The 24,182-nt window shown below is 46.6% G+C and overlaps 1 protein-coding gene across 1 annotated transcript in view; it reads left to right on the forward strand.

Annotated features, from left to right (window-relative positions):
- The window catches only part of LOC135058295 (pancreatic triacylglycerol lipase-like), a 58,560-nt gene that overhangs the window by 23,952 nt on the left and 10,426 nt on the right, over positions 1–24,182 (forward strand). Inside the window, exons 5-8 of the mRNA XM_063963820.1 lie at positions 3,997–4,116; positions 8,121–8,240; positions 9,247–9,365; positions 12,527–12,643. Of these exons, the coding sequence (XP_063819890.1) occupies positions 3,997–4,116; positions 8,121–8,240; positions 9,247–9,365; positions 12,527–12,637 (470 nt within the window). The 3' untranslated portion in view covers positions 12,638–12,643. The remainder of the gene's footprint in view (positions 1–3,996; positions 4,117–8,120; positions 8,241–9,246; positions 9,366–12,526; positions 12,644–24,182) is intronic.

Below are 24,182 nucleotides of genomic sequence, written 5' to 3' on the forward strand. Positions count from 1 at the left end.
AACTGATAGTAGCCAATGAGGTGTGGTGAATATCTGATAGTAGCCAATGAGGTTTGGGGAATAAATTATAGTAGCCAATGAGGTGTGGGGAATAACTGATAGTAGCCAATGAGGAGTGGGGAAAAACTGATAGTAGCCAATGAGGAGTGGGGAATAACTGATAGTAGCCAATTAGGTGTGGGGAATAAATGATAGTAGCCAATGAGGTGTGGTGAATAACTGATAGTAGCCAATGAGGTTTGGGGAATAAATGATAGTAGCCAATGAGGTGTGGGGAATAACTGATAGTTGCCAATGAGGAGTGGGGAATAACTGATAGTTGCCAATGAGGTGTGGGGAATAACTGATAGTAGCCAATAAGGTGTGGGGAATAAATGATAGTAGCCAATGAAGTGTGGGGAATAACTGATAGTAGCCAATGAGGTGTGGTGAATAACTACTAGCCAATGAGGAGTGGGGAATAACTGATAGTAGCCAATGAGGAGTGGGAAATAACTGATAGTAGCCAATGAGGTGTGAGGAATAACCAAAAGTAGCCAATGAGGTGTGGGAATAAATGATAGTAGCCAATGAGGTGTGTTGAATAACTGATACTAGCCAATGAGGAGTGGGGAATAACTGATAGCAGCCAATGAGGTGTGGTGAATAACTGATAGTAGCCAATGAGGTGTGAGGAATAACTGATACTAGCCAATGAGGTGTGGGGAATAACTGATAGTAGCCAATGAGGTGTGGGGAATAACTTACAGTAGCCAATGAAGTGTGGGGAATAACTGATAGCAGCCAATGAGGTGTGGGGAATAACTGATAGCAGCCAATGAGGTGTGGGGAATAACTGATAGTAGCCAATGCAGCATGGGGAATAACGGCACATAGCCAATGATGTGTGGGAAATAACGGGACATAGAACCAATGGGGTATGTTGATAGTTGACTAGTACGAACTTGAGATGAGCTGGAACTGCTAATGAAGTTAGAAAGGGAATAACCAATTAGATCTTAGGATGGAAAGTAGAGGTGACCAATTAAGGCCCTAGACTGGTGAGTAGCAGTACAGGAGAGTTTTTTTTTTTCATGGGAGAAAGAACCAAACAGGGTGTCAGAAAAGAGGGAAGATGTCTTCACAGAAAGGGTAGTGGACAAGTGGAATAACCTCCCATCAGAGGTGGTAGATGATAAGACAATAGAGCAATGTAAACATGCTTGGGATAGGCATATGAATATCCTTACAAAGAACTAAGGATCAAATAGGGTTGAGGTTACCTAAAGGATAAAAAAGGGGCAGACTAGATGGGCCAAGTGGTTCTTATCTGCCGTCACATTCTGTGTTTCTATGTGTGCCATGAGGGGAAAAGTACCACATACATCTACAGAATGATACACCTGGTGAGTTACACCTGCAGCACATACACCTACAGAATGATACACCTGGTCAGTTACACCTGCGGCACATACACCTACAGAATGATACACCTGGTGAGTTACACCTGCAGTACAAACACCTGCAGAATGATACACCTGGTGAGTAACACCTGCAGCACATACACCTGCAGAATGATACACCTGGTCCGTTACACCTGTAACCCATACACCTGCAGAATGATACACCTGGTGAGTTACACCTGCAGCACATACACCTACAGAATGATACACCTGGTGAGTTACACCTGTACCACATACACCTACAGAATGATACACCTGGTGAGTTACACCTGCAGCACATACATCTACAGAATGATACACCTGGTCAGTTACACCTGCAGCACATACACCTACAGAATGATACACCTGGTCAGTTACACCTGCGGCACATACACCTACAGAATGATACACCAGGTGAGTTACACCTGTACCACATACACCTACAGAATGATACACCTGGTGAGTTACACCTGCAGCACATACACCTAGAGAATGATACACCTGGTGAGTTACACCTGCAGCACATACACCTGCAGAATGATACACCTGGTGAGTTACACCTGCGGCACATACACCTACAGAATGATACACCTGGAGAGTTACACCTGCAGCACATACACCTGCAGAATGATACACCTGGTGAGTTACACCTGCGGCACATACACCTACAGAATGATACACCTGGTGAGTTACACCTGCGGCACATACACCTACAGAATGATACACCTGGTGAGTTACACCTGCGGCACATAAACCTACAGAATGATACACCTGGTGAGTTACACCTGCAGCACATACACCTACAGAATGATACACCTGGTGAGTTACACCTGCAGCACATACACCTACAGAATGATACACCTGGTCAGTTACACCTGCGGCACATACACCTACAGAATGATACACCTGGTGAGTTACACCTGCAGTACATACACCTGCAGAATGATACACCTGGTGAGTTACACCTGCAGCACATACACCTGCAGAATGATACACCTGGCCCGTTACACCTGCAGCCCATACACCTGCAGAATGATACACCTGGTGAGTTACACCTGCAGCACATACACCTACAGAATGATACACCTGGTGAGTTACACCTGTACCACATACACCTACAGAATGATACACCTGGTGAGTTACACGTGCAGCACATACACCTAGAGAATGATACACCTGGTGAGTTACACCTGCAGCACATACACCTGCAGAATGATACACCAGGTGAGTTACACCTACGGCACATACACCTGCAGAATGATACACCTGGTCAGTTACACCTGCGGCACATACACCTACAGAATGATACACCTGGTGAGTTACACCTGCGGCACATACATCTACAGAATTATACACCTGGTGAGTTACACCTGCGGCACATACACCTGCAGAATGATACACCTGGTGAGTTACACCTGCGGCACATACATCTACAGAATGATACACCTGGTGAGTTACACCTGCAGCACATACACCTACAGAATGATACACCTGGTGAGTTACACCTGTACCACATACACCTACAGAATGATACACCTGGTGAGTTACACGTGCAGCACATACACCTAGAGAATGATACACCTGGTGAGTTACACCTGCAGCACATACACCTGCAGAATGATACACCTGGTGAGTTACACCTACGGCACATACACCTACAGAATGATACACCTGGTGAGTTACACCTGCGGCACATACACCTGCAGAATGATACACCTGGTCAGTTACACCTGCGGCACATACACCTGCAGAATGATACACCTGGTGAGTTACACCTGCAGCACATACATCTACAGAATGATACACCTGGTCAGTTACACCTGCAGCACATACACCTACAGAATGATACACCAGGTGAGTTACACCTGCAGCACATACATCTACAGAATGATACACCTGGTGAGTTACACCTGCGGCACATACACCTGCAGAATGATACACCTGGTGAGTTACACTTGCAGCACACACACCTACAGAATGATACACCTGGTGAGTTACACCTGCGGCACATACACCTACAGAATGATACGCCTGGTGAGTTACACCTGCGGCACATACACCTACAGAATGATACACCTGGTGAGTTACACCTGCAGCACATACATCTACAGAATGATACACCTGGTCAGTTACACCTGCAGCACATACACCTACAGAATGATACACCTGGTGAGTTACACCTGCAGCACATACACCTGCAGAATGATACACCTGGTGAGTTACACCTGCAGCACATACATCTACAGAATGATACACCTGGTGAGTTACACCTGCAGCACATACACCTGCAGAATGATACACCTGGTGAGTTACACCTGCAGCACATACATCTACAGAATGATACACCTGGTGAGTTACACCTGCAGCACATACATCTACAGAATTATACACCTGGTGAGTTACACCTGCGGCACATACACCTGCAGAATGATACACCTGGTGAGTTACACCTGCGGCACATACACCTGCAGAATGATACACCTGGTGAGTTACACCTGCGGCACATACACCTACAGGACAATACCGCTGTACATGTCCTGTGGGTTGATTGCTCCTTTGTGTTCTCTCCTGTCAGGCCTGGACCCAGCAGAACCATATTTCCAGAACACAGCTGCAGAAGTCAGGCTGGATCTATCGGATGCTGGTCTTGTTGATGTGATCCACACAGATGCCGGACCTTTTATTCCTAACCTGGGTTGGTGTATTTGTGTCTCTAGTGAGCGGCGATTGTCTGACTGCTATGACCTCTGCGCTCATCTCATGTAGCCTGTATACTATTATATATTATAGAGAGTGTATTAGGTAAATACTATGAGCTGTATCATCTCATTGTGTATGAAAGGTCCAAATAACGTAAGCTCAGGTATAATGTTGCCTGTTGACATTTTAATGATGTTGAGGTCATAGCTGTCGACATTGTGGTGGCAACATTACAAATGTGAAAAATGTCATTGTCAACTTTTTGCTACATCCAATATAGTGTGACGTTCCAGCTGCACAAGCCCCAGCATTCTACCTATTGTTATTGTACATTAGTGTCCAGCGCCTCCATTGATAAATACTATCAGTGCCTGCACAACAGATTCCTGAAGATAGTTACATTAGTGTCCAGCATCCTCCATTCCTAAATATTGTTACATTAGTGTCCAGCATCCTCCATTCCTAAATATTGTTACATTAGTGTCCAGCATCCTCCATTCCTAAATATTGTTACATTAGTGTCCAGCATCCTCCATTCCTAAATATTGTTACATTAGTGTCCAGCATCCTCCATTCCTAAATATTGTTACATTAGTGTCCAGCATTCTCCATTTCTAAATATTGTTACATTAGTGTCCAGCATCCTCCATCTTAAATATTGTTACATTAGTGTCCAGCATTCTCCATTCCTAAATATTGTTACACCCAGCATCCTCAATTCCTAAATATTGTTACATTAGTGTCCAGCATCCTCCATTACTAAATATTGTTACATTAGTGTCCAGCATCCTCCATTCCTAAATATTGTTACATTAGTGTCCAGCATCCTCCATTCCTAAATATTGTTACATTAGTGTCCAGCATCCACCATTTCTAAATATTGTTACATTAGTGTCCAGCATCCTCCATTACTAAATATTGTTACATTAGTGTCCAGCATCCTCCATTACTAGCATAGAAACATAGAATTTGACGGCAGATAAGAACCACTTGGCCCATCTAGTCTGCCCCTATTTTTATCCTTTAGGTAATCTCAACCCTTTTCGAACCTTAATTCTTTGTATTGATATTCATATGCCTATCCCAAGCATGTTTAAAATGCTATACAGTCTTAGCCTCTACCACCTCTGATGGGAGGCTATTCCACTATTCCACTACCCTTTCTGTGAAGTCATTATTCCTCAAATTTCCCCTGAACCTGCCTCCCTCCAGTCTCAGTGTATGTCCTTGAGTTGTAATACTTCTCTTCCTTTGAAGAATGTTTCCCTCCTGAACTTTGTTAAAAACTTTGGTATATTTGAAAGTTTCTATCATGTCCCCCCTTTCCCTTCTCTGCTCCAAACTATACATGTTGAGATTTCTTAGTCTTTCCGGGTAAGTTTTGTGATGTAGGCCATGCACCATTTTAGTAGCCCTTCTTTGTACACTCTCTAATGTATTTATATCCTTCTGGAGATATGGTCTCCAGAACTGGACACAGTATTCTAGATGAGGCCGTACCAATGACCTATACAATGGCATTATTACTTCTTTTTTCCTGCTACTGATTCCTCTCCCTATGCAACCAAGCATCTGACTTGCCTTCCTCATTGCTTTGTTACATTGCTTTCCTGCCTTCAAGTCACTTGAAATAGTGACTCCTAAATCCCTTTCCTCCTCAGTAGTTTCCATTATAGTACCCTTGATACTATATTTATCCTTTGGGTTTTTGAGACCCAAGTGCATGATTTTGCATTTTTTAGCATCAAACTGTAGTTGCCACGTTCTTGGCCATTTTTCAAGCCTAGGTAGGTCATCGATCATTTGTTTTACCCTTCCCGGTGTGTCTACCCTGTTGCATATCTTTGTATCATCTGCAAAAAGGCATACTTTCCCTTCAATACCATCTGCAATGTCACCAACAAAGATATTAAAGAGAACTAGTCCAAGTACAGATCCCTGGGGTACTCCACTGGTAACATTTCCCTCCATAGATTGCACTCCATTTACTACAACTGTCTGTTTCCTATCCTGCCACCAGGTTCTTATCCATTTAACTGATTTACAATCCACCCCCATGCTGTCAAGTTTATTTAGCAGTCTGCGATGTGGGACAGTGTCAAATGCCTTACTAAAGTCTAGATATGCTACATCTACAGCTCCCTCTTGATCTATTATTTTCATCACAGAGTCAAAAAAGTCAATAAGATTTGTTTGGCATGATCTACCACCAGTAAATCCATGCTGTTTTGGATCCTGTAAGTTGTTTGATTTAAGATATTCCACTACTCTTTCTTTTAATAGTTTTTCCATTACTTTCCCTACTACTGATGTAAGGCTTACTGGTCTGTAGTTACTTGCTTCTTCCTTGCTTCCACTTTTGTACAGTGGAACTACATTCACTCTTTTCCAGTCCTCTGGAATGGCACCTGTATTTAGTGACTGGTTAAATACTTCTGTTAATGGTGCCACCAGCACATCTTTTAGCTCTTTTAGTATCCTTGAGTGTATCCCATCTGGCCCCATTGATTTATCTAAATATTTTTTTACTAAATTTTTTTACTAAATTTTTACTCATTTTTAACTAAATATTGTTACATTAGTGACCAGCATCCTCCATTACTAATATTGTTACATTAGTGTCCAGCATCCACCATTACTACATATTGTTACAGTAGTGTCCAGCATCCTCCATTACAAAATATTGTTACATTAGTGTCCAGCATCCTCCATTACTAAATATTGTTACAGTAGTGTCCAGCATCCTCCATTCCTAAATATTGGCCCTCATTCCGAGTTGTTCGCTCGCTAGCAGATTTTAGCAGCATTGCACACGCTAGGCCGCCGCCCTCTGGGAGTGTATCTTAGCATAGCAGAATTGCGAACGAAAGCTTCACTAATTTTCTCGTAACGATTACCCCGCAGTTTCTGCGTAGCTCGAGACTTACTCAGCCATTGCGACCAGCTCAGTCCTTTTCGTTCCTGGTTTGACGTCACAAACACACCCAGCGTTCGCCCATCCACTCCCCCGTTTATCCAGCCACTCCCGCGTTTTGGAACTCTAACGCTTGCGTTTTTCCGCACACTCCCATAAAACGGCCAGTTTCCGCCCAGAAACACCCACTTCCTGTCAATCACGCTACGATCACCAGAACGATGAAAAAGCTTCGTAATGCCGTGAGTAAAATACCTAACTTTTGTGTAAAATAACTAAGCGCATGCGCTCTGCGAACATTGCGCATGCGCAGTTAGCGGATAATCGCAGTATAGCGAAAATCGGCAACGAGTGAACAACTCGGAATCACCCCCATTGTTACATTAGTGTCCAGTGTCTCCCATCCTACGTGCCATCACCTTAGGACCACATCCTTCATTCATTTCACTGTTTCTACTTTTCACCTCCAAATACGTCTTGTGTCTTGCCCACATTCGGTGTCCAGCACCCAACATTCCAAAATCCTGTTGCTTCCCTGCTTTTTCCATCAGATAGATCTACAGTAAGCGTCGCACTCCTGTAGGCTATGTCATCTGTGCCCACATTTGTGCAGCATTAGACCCATTGAGAAGCCTGTCCATTATCCACTGCAAGTTACGGTGGTGGATAATTAACTACCGGCAAATTCAGTATTGCTCCAGTGACGAAACAGCTGTTCCGGAACCCAGCTGTCCCTGCAATCCCTAGCACATTGCTAGCGAAGTAGTGGTGAGACTTCTCCAGCCGGTCTGGCCCATTGCACATTCGTGTGATTCCACACTTGCGTACGTCCACAGACAACCTTGGTGCTCCTCCCCATAGGAAGGAGCTGGGCTCCGGGAACATATGCCATCTGAAGATAACACAGCTGTCCACAGGAAAATATTCTGAAAGCTTTCATATATCAGAATTTGCTGAATAGCCCTTAATAATGAATGTGCGCATTAATTAAAGCTTTAAACTAGCACCACCATGACGTCTATTTTACACATCTGCAGACCATTGCCAGCACATATAATCCCCTGATGTAATAATGTGTCTTTCAGGATTTGGAATGAGCCAGATTATTGGTCACTTGGATTTCTTCCCAAACGGTGGAGTCAGCATGCCAGGGTGTGCCCAGAACAAGGAAAATCCCAATGCCAATGCTGAAAATGTTTGGAGTGGTAAATATTGTCCTGCAGGCCTGATTCTGGACATATGACTGCTGTGTATCCTGCATATAGGATGACGGCTTCCACAGGAGCTTAGTCTGTATAATGGCTGCGTAGCGCTATTCACCATGAGGCGGTATAGTAACCAGGCTGGAACGCTCTCTATGTAAGCCCCTGGATAACTGGATGAGCTTGGCTGTGGAAAATTACCATCTTATCTTTACACCTACAGGCGAGTGGTAGCAAGGACAGCTCTTTCTAAAGTAGTTCAAGCTCAGCCTGTTCTCTCCCCACCACAGCAGAGAGGCAACAGCTCCCCACCCATTAGACAAATTAAGGAGACAAGTGGAATTTTGTTTTTTTTTAATATCTAAGAGATGAATCAGGGTACCCACCCTAGAGGACCACTTAGATTGAATTTCATGACATATGTCTTAATTCTGTTCAGAAACAGAGACGACAACTTAACTCACTATCCTTCCTGCATTGAATACAGTAACTGATCAGTTTTAACTACAGTATATTATATACACAAGTAACAATCATACTTTTATGTTTTGCTTTTAAATCTTACTGATAGCTTCTGGGAGCACCTTGGAGAATGGCCAGCCCTAGTCAGGAAAGGATCCACATATTAGAGAGAAGTTCAGGTACTGGTAGGAGAGTAGAATGAGTCTGATTCCACGTGATACATTCTAGAGAGAGTGTTGTGACTGGTTCATTAGCATACAGAGGTGTACTAATTGTATGGAGCTTTGAGCGAGGTGCGAGGCATACAGAGAGGATACACAGAGACAAAGATGACTGGACAGGTGATGGGGGAGGCATGGCCAAATTATGGGGTGGGGCCAAGCCTGCTCAAAAAAAAGGAAACATGAAGGTTACTATCATGCTGAGAAGGGGTCAGTCTCCAAGCATGTCTGGGTGATTAGTAAATGCCCCCCCCCCTCCTCAGTGCACCTGAGAATACATGTCTTTTCCTGACATTGACTCTTTGGTGTCTGAATCTTCTTTACAGGAACAATGGACTTTATCACATGTAACCACAACATGGCCATCACGTACTACACAGACAGCATCGCCAACGCCAACACCTTTGCCAGCTACCCATGCCGCAACTGGAATACCTACCAGACGGTGAGTCTCTGGACCACACTTGCCGACTTTATCATTTGCTTCTCCCAGAGAAGTCCAGAGAGGAAATGCAGCTGGCCACTTTGAAGGTGGGTCCGGGATATTTGCATCATTAGGCCCATCATTGCAAAGTGCCACAAATCGTGAATTCTAGTGGAAGGGGCAGGGCTTAAATGATGCAGATTACATCATTTATGCCCCGTTCCCTCCATATGGACCTGTGATTCCTGGTATTATCTCCTCCCATTTAATTGTGGATGCCGGAGCAGGGCTGCCAAGAGAAATCCTGCGCCCCAGTACAACAACTTCCTAGGCCCTCACGCCCCCCTTCCCCCCAGAAGGGGTGTGACCACAGCATGCTGGAGACATGGCCACTCCTCTTTGGGGGCGTGTCTAGCACATAAGAAGCACCACTCACAGGAGCATGGAATGCCAGGGCAGTAGGGAGCCTGGCTGGGCCCAGGTACTTTTCAGGGGGCGTAGCCTGATCACAGTAGGTGTGGCTATGCACCCTTAGAAAAAAATAATAATTGTATTTTAAGCACTTCCCTGGCCACACTGCAGCCCAGCACGAGAAGAAAAGCTGCTGCATCCAGGTAAGAGGGGGGTGGGGGACCTGGTAATTTGTACGCTCTCCCCCCCCCCCCCCCCCCTCGCTCTACGCCACTGTGCAGGAGAACATCCCACTCTTCCGAGTCTCCCGCACCCTCAGGGAGAGCAGGTAAGTATGCTCTGGGAGTGGGAGATTTACAAAGTGTTGGGTTTCTCTGTTCCCGGGCAAAGATCTGTAGTGGAAATTTTTCTCAACGCGGTCCAGAGCCGCGGTGCGTCCACAAAATCTACTCCTCACCTGTCAGCCCACCCACCTCAACTCAAGGTCACGCCCCCTTCTGAGCACTGAGGGTCCTGATTTAGAGTAACCGTTTGTTAGGAGGTAGTATACACTGTTCAGTATAGTGCAGTGTATACAGTCAGCGTATAGTGTACGTACTAGTACTGCAATAAGACCCTGTTCTTTGGATGTATGTTAGATATGCAGTAGAGTCGCCTCAGGCTTGTATGACCTGTATACAGGGTCTACTGCTTCTTACCTCTATATTATACCTGAGCTCATTGGGGACTTCTATACTTCTATATATTGGGCCTAATTCAGACCTGATTGCAGCAGCAAATTTGTTAGCAAATGGGCAAAACCATGTGCACTGCATGGGGGGGAGATGTAACATGTGCAGAGAGAGTAAAGGGCCCCATACACTACAGCGATATGTCTGATGGCTGAAGTCGGAGGCGATTTCCCATGACGGGCGGCAGGATCCCATACGATACATCGTATGCGGTCCTTTTGCATGCGATACATCTTATGCGATCCCAGCCAGGCCTGTGGGATCCGATGTATCGTATGCAATCCCAGCCAGGCCTGTGGGATCCGATGTATCGTATGCAATCCCAGCCAGGCCTGTGGGATCCGACATATCACGAGTGCAGCACCAACGACCTAGGGGCTCCGATCCGATGCTCACGGTACCGCGCGTCGGATCGGATGTAAAACAAATCCGATTTGCCAGTTTTCATCCGATTTATCGGCTCGAAAGGGCGAAATCGGATGAAATCGGGCATTATCGTTCTAGTGTATGGGGCCCTTTAGATTTGGGTGGGGTGTGTTCAAACTGAAATCTAAATTGCAGTGTAGAAATAAAGCAGCCAGTATTTACCCTGCACAGAAACAAAATAACCCACCCAAATCTAACTCTCTCTGCACATGTTATATCTGCCCCACCTTCAGTGCACATGGGCCCTCATTCCGAGTTGTTCGCTCGGTAATTTTCTTCGCATCGCAGCGATTTTTCGCTAATTGCGCATGCGCAATGTCCGCAGTGCAACTGCGCCAAGTAAATTTGCTATGCAGTTAGGTATTTTACTCACGGCATTACGAGGTTTTTTCTTCGTTCTGGAGATCGGAGTGTGATTGACAGGAAGTGGGTGTTTCTGGGCGGAAACTGGCCGTTTTATGGGTGTGTGCAAAAAAACGCTGCCGTTTCTGGGGAAAACGCGGGAGTGCCTGGAGAAACGGGGGAGTGTCTGGGCGAACACTGGGTGTGTTTGTGACGTCAAACCAGGAACGACAAGCACTGAACTGATCGCACTGGAAGAGTAAGTCTCGAGCTACTCAGAAACTGCACAGAGAAGTCTTTTCGCAATATTGCGAATCTTTCGTTCGCAATTTTGATAAGCTAAGATTCACTCCCAGTAGGCGGCGGCTTAGCGTGTGCAAAGCTGCTAAAAGCAGCTTGCGAGCGAACAGCTCGGAATGAGGGCCTATATCTCTGCAGTGGCAGCGATTGCAGTCTGAATTACTATGGTGGTCATTCCGAGTTGTTCGCTCGGTAATTTTCTTCGCATCGCAGCGATTTCCCGCTAATTGCACATGCGCAATGTTCGCACTGCGCCAAGTAAATTTGCTATAAAGTTAGGTATTTTACTCACGCATTACAAGGTTTTTTCTTCGTTCTGGAGATCGGAGTGTGATTGACAGGAAGTGGGTGTTTCTGGGCGAAGACTGGCCGTTTTATGGGAGTGTGTGAAAAAACGCTACAGTTTCTAGGAAAAACGCGGGAGTGGCTGGAGAAACGGGGGAGTGCCTGGGCGAACGCTGGGTGTGTTTGTGACGTCAAACCAGGAACGACAAGCACTGAACTGATCGCACTGGCAGAGTAAGTCTCGAGCTACTCAGAAACTGCACAGAGAAATCTTTTCGCAATATTGCGAATCTTTCGTTCGCAATTCTGCTAAGCTAAGATTTACTCCCAGTAGGCGGCGGCTTAGTGTGTGCAATGCTACTAAAAGCAGCTTGCGAGCGAACAGCTCGGAATGAGGGCCATGGTTTTGCCCAACTGCTAACAAATTTGCTGCTGCAATCAGGTCTGAATTAGGCCCAATATACAGTAAACATTGCTTCCTTCTGTCTATAGCGTATATATACATATATATATTTTTGTTGTTTTATATGCGGTTGTGTTTCATGAACTTAGATGTACACTATAGATTGTAAGCTCTGCAGGACAGGGACCTCAGAGTTCTCACATCTTCATGGGCTCTGCCCTATGAAAAGCTACATATATCGATAAAATATAAGCGCTATTACCATTTTATCTGTCATTTAACAGGGCGTCTGCGACTACTGTCCAAGTGATGAATGCGCCAAGATGGGCCACTATGCCGACACCTACCGCGGTATCACCGGGTCCAGCCAAGTCTTCTACCTCACCACACCGTAACCAATGGTAAATGAGAACGTCAGTATAGTGGAAAGAGTGGGTGAGACAGGGGGGCTATCTCTGCGACAGTCAGAGAATAAAGAGCAGAAGCACACAGAGCCGCGGGCGTCATTCTAAGTCACACGCAAGAGCGCAACTGGCGGCCATTCATCTCTACGTGTATGCAAACACCATACAAACTCCTGTCGTTGTGCACATCTGCTCGCCCGACTGAATAAGCTGTGAGACGCCCATGTTTACGCCTGTGCACGCTGTTCTACCGATTGGGGCGTTCTTATACCCCGATATCAGTCGCCCCTTTGGAACTTGCAGCAGCCCTATTGAAGGAGCAGTTTCTCCACGTGTATGGCCTCCTATGACTGCAGCAGGGCATCTGCCTGTGACCCTCCCACAACGCGCCCACTGACAAGCCATGTCTGCACTCACGGCTAGCCGTCTCCCAGTCACTGCGCCCATCACTTCTCTGTAACATTTCTGATACCGCCTTTCTAGGAAGTGTGATGCATGCACCATAGGGGTCTCTACAACTGCGCCTTTCTAGGAAGTGTGATGCATGCACCATAGGGGTCTCTACAACTGCGCCTTTCTAGGAAGTGTGATGCATGCACCATAGGGGTCTCTACAACTGCGCCTTTCTAGGAAGTGTGATGCATGCACCATAGGGGTCTCTACAACTGCGCCTTTCTAGGAAGTGTGATGCATGCACCATTGGGGTCTCTACAACTGCGCCTTTCTGGGAAGTGTGATGCATGCACCATAGGGGTCTCTACAACTGCGCCTTTCTAGGAAGTGTGATGCATGCACCATAGGGGTCTCTACAACTGCGCCTTTCTAGGAAGTGTGATGCATGCACCATAGGGGTCTCTACAACTGCGCCTTTCTGGGAAGTGTGATGCATGCACCATAGGGGTCTCTACAGCTGCGCCTTTCTGGGAAGTGTGATGCATGCACCATAGGGGTCTCTACAACTGCGCCTTTCTGGGAAGTGTGGTGCATGCACCATAGGGGTCTCTACAACTGCGCCTTTCTAGGAAGTGTGACACATGCACCATAGGGGTCTCTACAACTGCGCCTTTCTGGGAAGTGTGACGCATGCACCATAGGGGTCTCTACAACTGCGCCTTTCTGGGAAGTGTGATGCATGCACCATAGGGGTCTCTACAACTGCGCCTTTCTGGGAAGTGTGATGCATGCACCATAGGGGTCTCTACAACTGCGCCTTTCTGGGAAGTGTGATGCATGCACCATAGGGGTCTCTACAACTGCGCCTTTCTGGGAAGTGTGATGCATGCACCATAGGGGTCTCTACAACTGCGCCTATCTAGGAAGTGTGACGCATGCACCATAGGGGTCTCTACAACTGCGCCTTTCTAGGAAGTGTGACGCATGCACCATAGGGGTCTCTACAACTGCGCCTTTCTGGGAAGTGTGATGCATGCACCATAGGGGTCTCTACACTGCGCCTTTCTAGGAAGTGTGACACATGCACCATAGGGGTCTCTACAACTGCGCCTTTCTAGGAAGTGTGACACATGCACCATAGGGGTCTCTACAACTGCGCCTTTCTAGGAAGTGTGATGCATGCACCATAGGGGTCTCTACAACTGCGCCTTTCTAGGAAGTGTGATGCATGCACCATAGGGGTCTCTACAACTGCGCCTTTCTAGGAAGTGTGATGCATGCACCATAGGGGTCTCTACAACTGCGCCTTTCTAGGAAGTGTGATGCATGCACCATAGGGGTCTCTACAACTGCGCCTTTCTAGGAAGTGTGATGCATGCACCATAGGGGTCTCTACAAATGCGCCTTTCTAGGAAGTGTGATGCATGCACCATAGGGGTCTCTACAACTGCGCCTTTCTAGGAAGTGTGATGCATGCACCATAGGGGTCTCTACAACTGCGCCTTTCTAGGAAGTGTGATGCATGCACCATTGGGGTCTCTACAACTGCGCCTTTCTGGGAAGTGTGATGCATGCGCCATAGGGGTCTCTACAACTGCGCCTTTCTAGGAAGTGTGATGCATGCGCCATAGGGGTCTCTACAACTGCGCCTTTCTAGGAAGTGTGATGCATGCACCATAGGGGTCTCTACAACTGCGCCTTTCTAGGAAGTGTGATGCATGCACCATAGGGGTCTCTACAACTGCGCCTTTCTAGGAAGTGTGATGCATGCACCATAGGGGTCTCTACAACTGCGCCTTTCTAGGAAGTGTGATGCATGCACCATTGGGGTCTCTACAACTGCGCCTTTCTGGGAAGTGTGATGCATGCGCCATAGGGGTCTCTACAACTGCGCCTTTCTAGGAAGTGTGATGCATGCGCCATAGGGGTCTCTACAACTGCGCCTTTGCAGGTAGTGTGACACATGCACCATAGGGGTCTTCACGCATTCGCAGTTGCAAAAAGTCCCTCAACTATGTGAAGATTGGCATTGCGGGTGGGTTACCTTAAACTCGGCCCCAAATCACACCGTTCTCTTATCAAATCATAGCCACATCTCATCTCATAGTCATACAATGCAGAATTGCTGTAATATGAAGGTAATATCTCTCATCACCAGATGGCAGCAAAACCAGATCTAATCATATCTCATACATGTACAAGTATTGCTGTTTCACAATGGATTGATGATGACAGAAATATCCAGTGTACAGTATGGTCCCTGATGCAGGCTAGCGGAATATCCAGTGTATGGTCCCTGATGCAGGCTAGCGGAATATCCAGTGTAGGGACAATGATGCAGGTTAGCGGAATATCCAGTGTATGGTCCCTGATGCAGGCTAGCGGAATATCCAGTGTAGGGACACTGATGCAGGCTAGCGGAATATCCAGTGTATGGTCCCTGATGCAGGCTAGCGGAATATCCAGTGTATGGTCCCTGATGCAGGCTAGCGGAATATCCAGTGTATGGTCCCTGATGCAGGCTAGCGGAATATCCAGTGTATGGTCCCTGATGCAGGCTAGCGGAATATCCAGTGTATGGTCCCTGATGCAGGCTAGCGGAATATCCAGTGTAGGGACCCTGATGCAGGTTAGCGGAATATCCAGTGTAGGGACACTGATGCAGGTTAGCGGAATATCCAGTGTAGGGACCCTGATGCAGGTTAGCAGAATATCCAGTGTAGGGACACGGATGCAGGTTAGCAGAATATCCAGTGTAGGGACCCTGATGCAGGTTAGCAGAATATCCAGTGTAGGGACACGGATGCAGGTTAGCAGAATATCCAGTGTAGGGACCCTAATGCAGGTTAGCAGAATATCCAGTGTAGGGACCCTGATGCAGGTTAGCAGAATATCCAGTGTATGGTCCCTGATGCAGGTTAGCAGAATATCCAGTGTAGGGACCCTAATGCAGGTTAGCAGAATATCCAGTGTATGGTCCCTGACGCAGGTTAGCGGAATATCCAGTGTAGGGACCCTGATGCAGGCTAGCGGAATATCCAGTGTAGGGACACTGATGCAGATTAGCAGAATATCCAGTGTAGGGACCCTGATGCAGGTTAGCGGAATATCCAGTGTAGGGACCCTGATGCAGGCTAGCGGAATATCCAGTGTAGGGACCCTAATGCAGGTTAGCGGAATATCCAGTGTAGGGGCCCTGATGCAGGCTAGCGGAATATCCAGTGTAGGGACACTGATGCAGATTAGCAGAATATCCAGTGTAGGGACACTGATGCAGATTAGCAGAATATCCAGTGTAGGGACCCTGATGCAGGTTAGCAGAATATCCAGTGTAGGGACACTGATGCAGATTAGCAGAATATCCAGTGTAGGGACACTGATGCAGATTAGCAGAATATCCAGTGTAGGGACCCTGATGCAGGTTAGCAGAATATCCAGTGTAGGGACACTGATGCAGATTAGCAGAATATTCAGTGTAGGGACCCTGATGCAGGTTAGCAGAATATCCAGTGTAGGGACACTGATGCAGATTAGCAGAATATCCAGTGTAGGGACACTGATGCAGGTTAGCAGAATATCCAGTGTAGGGACACTGATGCAGGTTAGCAGAATATCAAGTGTATGGTCCCTGATGCAGGTTAGCGGAATATCCAGTATAGGGACCCTGATGCAGGTTAGCAGAATATCCAGTGTATGGTCCCTGATGCAGGTTAGCGGAATATCCAGTATAGGGACCCTGATGCAGGTTAGCAGAATATCCAGTGTATGGTCCCTGATGCAGGTTAGCGGAATATCCAGTATAGGGACCCTGATGCAGGTTAGCGGAATATCCAGTGTAGGGACACTGATGCAGGTTAGCAGAATATCCAGTGTAGGGATCCTGATGCAGGCTAGCGGAATATCCAGTGTATGGTCCCTGATGCAGGTTAGCAGAATATCCAGTGTATGGTCCCTGATGCAGGTTAGCAGAATATCCAGTGTAGGGACACTGATGCAGGCTAGCGGAATATCCAGTGTACAGTATGGTCCCTGATGCAGGTTAGCGGAATATCCAGTGTAGGGACACTGATGCAGGTTAGCGGAATATCCAGTGTAGGGTCCCTGACGCAGGTTAGCAGACTATCCAGTGTATGGTCCCTGACGCAGGTTAGCGGAATATCCAGTGTAGGGACCCTGATGCAGGTTAGCGGAATATCCAGTGTAGGGACACTGATACAGGCTAGCGGAATATCCAGTGTAGGGTCCCTGACACAGGTTAGCGGAATATCCAGTGTATGGTCCCTGACGCAGGTTAGCGGAATATCCAGTGTAGGGATACTGATGCAGGTTAGCAGAATATCCAGTGTAGGGACCCTGATGCAGATTAGCAGAATATCCAGTGTAGGGACACTGATGCAGGTTAGCAGAATATCCAGTGTAGGGACCCTGATGCAGATTAGCAGAATATCCAGTGTAGGGACACTGATGCAGGTTAGCAGAATATCCAGTGTAGGGACCCTGATGCAGATTAGCAGAATATCCAGTGTAGGGACACTGATGCAGGTTAGCGGAATATTTATTTATTATTTATTAGCAGTTTCTTATATAGCGCAGCATATTCCGTTGCGCTTTACAATTAGAACAACAGTAATAGAACAAAACTGGGTAATAACAGACAGACATAGAGGTAGGAGGGCCCTGTTGGCAAGCTTACACTCTATAGAGAAATAGCCATTGATACACAAGGATAGATGCTACCTATTACATAATGGTCCACCAGATTGCTAGGTTCTTAATGGGTTGTATGATATGATTACCCTGCAATGTTGGCCAAGGGTCAGGAGGGTGTGAGAGTAAAGAAAGACAAGATATGTGATGTTATGTATACTGTACAGAGAGGATGTAATTAGATAGGGAAGCATTGAAGGTTATGTGGGTGGGTCTGGAATTTGATAGGCTTGTCTGAAGAGGTGAGTTTTCAGGGAACGTTTAAAGGTTTGGAGACTAGAGGCGAGTCTTATTGTGCATGGGAGGGCATTCCACAGAGTGGGTGAAGCCCGGATAAAGTCCTGTAATTTTGAGTGTGAACAAGTAATGCGTGTGGATGAGAGACGTAGATCTTGTGCAGAGCGGAGAGGTCGGGTAGGGAGATATTTTGAGATGAGTGAAGAGATGTATGTTGGTGCAGTTTGGTTAATAGCCTTGTATGTGAGTAAAAGTATTTTATATTTAATATGGTAGAATACCGGTAACCAATGGAGGGACTAACAGAGCGGATCTGCAGACGATGAACGTCTGGCGAGGAAGATTAGCCTCGCAGCTGCATTCAGAATGGATTGTTGTGGTGAGAGCCTATGTTTGGGAAGACCGGTCAGGAGACTATTACAATAATCAATGCGGGAGATAATGAGAGCATGGATTAGAGTTTGTGCTGTGTCTTGTGTAAGATATGGTTGTATTTTGGATATGTTTCTTAGATGTATGTAACATGATCTTGAGACAGATTGAATGTGGGGAACAAAGGACAGTTCAGAGACAAGAATGACACCTAGGAAGCGAGCTTGTGGGGTAGGGGTGATTGCTGAGTTCTCAACAGTGATAGAGATATCAGGATGGAAACTACTATTGGCGGGTGGAAATATAATTAATTCTGTTTTGGAAATATTAAGTTTGAGGTGGCGAGATGTCATCCAAGATGAAATGGCAGAAAGGCATTCAGTGACACGGCCCAATACAGATGGTGACAAATCAGGGGAGGATAGGTAGATTTGAGTATCATCCGCATACAGATGGTACTGAAATCCGAAAGAGTTGATTAGTTTGCCAAGAGATGTGGTATAGATAGAGAAAAGCAGAGGACCTAGGACTGAGCCTTGCGGTACTCCAGCTGAGAGAGGTAGCGAAGAGAAGGTCGAATAAGAGAAACGAACACTGAAGGAGCGATTAGATAGGTAGGATGAGAACCAAGAAAGGGCTGTGTCCTGAATACCTAGGGATTGTAGTGTTTGTATGAGAAGAGAGTGGTCAACAGTGTCAAAAGCAGCAGAGAGATCAAAGAGAATAAGTAGAGAGTAATGTCCTTTAGATTTAGCAGTGACCAAATCATTCACTACCTTAGTCAGTGCTGTCTCTGTGGAGTGTTGGGCACGAAATCCTGACTGAAGTGGGTCCAGTAGGCTGTGTGAGTTAAGAAAGTGTGTGAGGCGAGTGTAGGCAAGTCTCTCCAGTAGCTTGGAGGGGCATGGGAGCTGAGAGATGGGACGGTAGTTAGAGAGAGAGTTCGGGTCAGAGTTTTGTTTTTTCAGAATGGGAGTAATCACTGCATGCTTGTATAGAGAAGGAAAGATACCAGTAGACAGGGAGAGATTACAGATTTTCGTTAAGGTTGGGATGAGCACAGTAGACAGAGCTTTACTAATTTGTGAGGGTATAGAGTCAAGGGGAGAGGTATTAGAGTAGGCAGATGAAAATAGTGCAGATACTTCATCTTCATTTGTAGGATCAAAGGAAGAGAAGGTGTTAGAGGGTTCAGGCAGGGAATTGAGCAGGTCACTTGCTGTGGAAGAGCATACCATTTCATTTTGGATCTTGTCAATCTTGTCCTTGAAATAGGAAACAAGATCTTGCGCACTGACAGTGGCTGGTGGGTTTGGTGAGGGAGGGACAAGAAGTGATTTAAATGTATTAAAAAGTCGCTTTGGGGTTAGAGGCTTGAGCAGAGATGAGAGATTGAAAATATGTTTGTTTGGCAGTGTCCAGAGCATTACGATAAGAGTGGTAGGTGGTCTTATATGTGAGAAAGTCACTTGAACTACAAGATTTACGCCACTGGCGTTCTACTTTACGTGAGAGTTTTTGTAAGTGTCTAGTGTATTTAGAGTGCCACGGTTGACATCTAAGTCTACGTGGAGTGTGATCGGTAGCTGGAGCCACTTCATCAAGTGCTGTTACTAGAGTTTGGTTAAGGTGTGACACAGCAGTCTCCGGAGAGGTGAATGTAGAAATTGGTGAGAGCAGTGGTTGCAGAGGTAGATAGTTGTTGAAAATTAATAGCATTAATATTTCTGCTGGTTAGAGGCATCTTGGTAGACGTCAGGGACATTGAGTTTGAAGTAATGGAGGAGAGCATGCAGGTGGTAAGGTTGTGATCTGAGAGAGGGAAAGGAGTGTTAGTGAGTTCAGAAACAGAGCATAGTCTGGTGAATACAAGATCAAGGCAGTGGTCCTCCTGATGAGTAGAGGAGTCAGTCCATTGGGAGAGGCCAAGAGAGGAGGTTAGAGAGTAGTTTAGAGGCATGGGGAGATTGTGGACTGCCAATAGAGATATTGAAATTGCCCATAATGATGGTGGAGATGTCAGAGGATAGAAAGTGAGGGAGCCAAGCAGAAAAATCTTCCAGAAACTTTTTGGGTTGCCCAGGTGGGCGATAGATAGCTGCAACACTCAGAGAGAAAGGGGTGAAGATCCTAATAGAGTGTACTTCAAATGATGTAAATGCGAGTGAGGGAACAGGTGGTAAAACGATGTGTGTGTAAGATTTGTACAGTTATATTCCAACCCCACCTCCTTTAATGTTAGCAGGCCTGGGAGTGTGTGTGAAGTGCAGGCCACCATGCGACAGTGCTGCAGGGGAGGCAGTGTCTGATTGTGTGAGCCAGGTTTCTGTTATAGCTAGCATATTGAGTTTTTTTGCTATGAAAAGGTCATGAATAGATGTCAATTTGTTGCAAACAGAGCGTGCATTCCATAGAGCACATTTTAGTGACTTGGAGGTAGATGGGAGACATGTGATGTTGATAAGGTTTGTTGGATTTTTTCCATTGTGAGTCAGCTGAATGTGAGCGTGGTATGTGGATGGGACCTGGATTTGGGGATATGTCACCAGCTAGTAGAAGCAGAAGAAGAGAGAGATAGGTATAGCTGGGGGAGGTGTGTGATAGTTTCTTATGGTGACAGGTTGAGGATGTGACAGTTAGTGTACATAGATAGGTTAAAAGCTCATGAGTGTTAATAACAGGGGAGCGGATTAATGAGGCTGCAATGTGTACAGAGTGATAAATTACAGGAATAGTGAAGGACGATGTCATTTTATAGAGGATACCATGAAGTGTTATTAGGAAAAACTGTTTGTGGAACATTAGGGTAAATTTACTAAGGTGGGAGTTTTTTTAGAACTGGTGATGTTGCCCATAGCAACCAATCAGATTCTACTTAACATTTGTCTAGCTGCTTCTAGAAGATAATAGATACAATCTGATTGGTTGCTACGGGCAACATCACCAGTTCTAAAAATCTCCCACCTTAGTAAATTTACCCCATGGTGTTTGTAAAGTGAACAGTATAGATAGGTAAGTGCTTATGGAAAATGTTAGTTAAATGGTGAAATTACCTGGTTTCCAATGTTTTTCAATGTTTGTTCAACTGTTGGTTTAACTGTTCTTTTTAAAATTTCCTAACTTTGTAATTTCCAAACTTCGTATATTTTTAAACTCAGACAACTGCCCCATATATTTCTCTTACGTCCTAGAGGATACTGGGGTCCACATTAGTACCATGGGGTATAGACGGGTCCACCAGGAACCATTGGCACTTTAAGAGTTTAATAGTGTGGGCTGGCTCCTCCCTCTATGCCCCTCCTACCAGACTCAGTTTAGAAAATGTGCCCGGAGGAGCCGGTCACAGTTAGGGGAGCTCCTGAGGAGTTTTTCTAATTTTATTATTTTGAGTTTGTTATTTTACAGGAGGCTGATTGGCAGCAGCCTGTCTGCTTCGTGGGAATTTGGGGGGAGAACGGCCCAACTTCCTAAAGAGTTAATGGTCCCGTTCCCCGCTGACAGGACACTGAGCTCCTGAGGGAGACATTCGCAAGCCCCACCACGGCGAGCGTACCCTCCCGCAGCCCGCCACCACCCCTAACAGAGCCAGAAGAAATGAAGAGTGGTGAGTACAGCACCGGCGTCCCGTTTAGCGGGTCACCGGCGGGTATGGTGGCATTAGGGTAGGAGTGCAGTGCTGGGTGCAGGGTACAGGCTGCGCTCCAGGAGGCTCAGGGATCACATGTGTGCGTGTCAGACGCTGCTGAGGGGCGCGCTGAGCCACCGCTGACATCCTGCACTGGCTAATCGTCTGACAGGGGTTCTAACCCGCTGTCAGACACTAAAATACCTCAGGCCAGTATAATGAAAATGCGGGAAGCCGAGCGCCAATATGGGGGGCGAGGCTTCACTATGAGTGGAGCCAGCAGCTCACCAGCGCCATTTTCTCCTTGCAGATCTAGACAGAGGACGCTGACAGGGAAGCGCTGCCCCTCCACATAAACTCCAGACTACCTCTGCGGTACCATGGGGTTACAGAGGGAGGGGGGGAGCAAGGTTGTAAGGGGGTCATTCCGAGTTGATCGCTAGCTGAATTTGTTCGCAGCGCAGCGTTCAGGCTAAAAATCGGCAGTTCTGCGCATGCGGCGCAATGCGCACACGCGACGTACGGGCACAACGAATGATGTAGTTTTGCACAGGGTCTAGCAATGCATTTCAGTCGTACTGCTTGCCGCAGAGTGATTGACATGAAGTGGGCATTTCTGGGTGGCAACTGACCGTTTTCAGGGAGTGTACGGAAAAACGCCTCACCAGGCCTATCTCAGGTTTGCACTACAGGACTGTCACTACCAGTTCCAGGCCCTGCCATTTGGCCTCTCCACAGCACCGAGGGTGTTCATTAAGGTCATGGCAGAGATGATGCTCCTCCTCCGCAAGCAGGGAGTGAACATTATTCCATACCTGGATGATCTACTGATAAAGGCATCTTCCAGGGAGAGGTTGTTGCAGAGTATTGCTCTCTCAACTCAACTACTCCAGGATTATGGATGGATTCTGAACCTTCCATAATCACATTTGGAACCAACAAGGATATTTCCCTTCTTGGGGATGATACTCGACACGGAAGTGCAGAGGGTATTTCTGCCATTGGAAAAAGCTTTGGTAATCCGGTCAATGGTCCGGGATGTCCTGAAGCCAGCCTGGGTATCGATTCATCAGTGCATTCGCCTACTGGGGAAGATGGTAGCTGCCTATGAGGCACTGCAGTATGGAAGATTCCATGCAAGATTCTTCCAGCTGGATCTCCTGGACAAGTGGTCCGGATCACATCTTCACATGGTCCAGCAGATATGCCTGTCGCCGAAAGCCAGAATTTCACTCCTCTGGTGGCTGCAGACTTCTCACCTGATGGAAGGCCGCCGGTTTGGGATTCAAAATTGGATTCTTCTAACCACAGATGCAAGCCTCAGAGGTTGGGGAGCAGTCGCCCGGGGGAAAAACTTCCATGGAAAATTGTCAAGTCAGGAAGCCATCCTTCCAATAAACATTATGGAACTAAGGGCCATATACAATGTTCTTCTACAAGTGGCACATCTTCTTCAAGATCAAGCCATTCAGGTTCAGTCGGACAATGTAACGGCAGTGTCCTACATAAACTGACAGGGCGGAACAAAGAGCAGAGCTGCAATGTCAGAGGTAACAAGAATTCTTCTCTGGGCAGAGAGACATTGCTGTTGGCAGTCTTCATTCCGGGAGTAGACAAATGGGAAGCAGACTTCCTCAGCAGACACGATCTCCATCCGGGAGAGTGGGGCCTTCACCCGGAGGTGTACGCGGAGGTGACAAGCCGGTGGGAAATACCCCAGATAGACATGATGGCCTCTCGTCTCAACAAGAAGCTCCGGCGGTACTGTTCCAGGTCGAGAGACCCACAAGCAGTGGCTGTGGATGCGCTGGTAACTCCGTGGGTGTTCCAGACAGTGTATGTGTTTCCTCCACTTCCGCTCATCCCAAGAATTCTCAAAAGAATCAAAAGAACAAGGGTTTAGGCGATCCTCATTGCTCCGGACTGGCCAAGAAGGGCTTGGTACGCGCATCTTCTGGAATTACTAATAGAGGATCTGAGGCCTCTTCCTCTTCGCGAGGACCTTCTACACCAGGGGCCGTTCGTCTATCAAGACTTACCACGGCTACATTTGACGTCATGAAAGTTGAGCGTCAGATTTTACCCGGAAGGGGATTCCGAACAGGGTGATTCCTACTCTGATCCAAGCTAGGAAGGGAGTAACGTCTAAGCATTACCATCGTATTTGGAAAAGATATGTGTCTTGCTGTGAATCCAAGAAGT

The sequence above is a fragment of the Pseudophryne corroboree genome, chromosome 3 (assembly GCF_028390025.1).
Source record: "Pseudophryne corroboree isolate aPseCor3 chromosome 3, aPseCor3.hap2, whole genome shotgun sequence".
NCBI lineage: Eukaryota > Metazoa > Chordata > Amphibia > Anura > Myobatrachidae > Pseudophryne > Pseudophryne corroboree.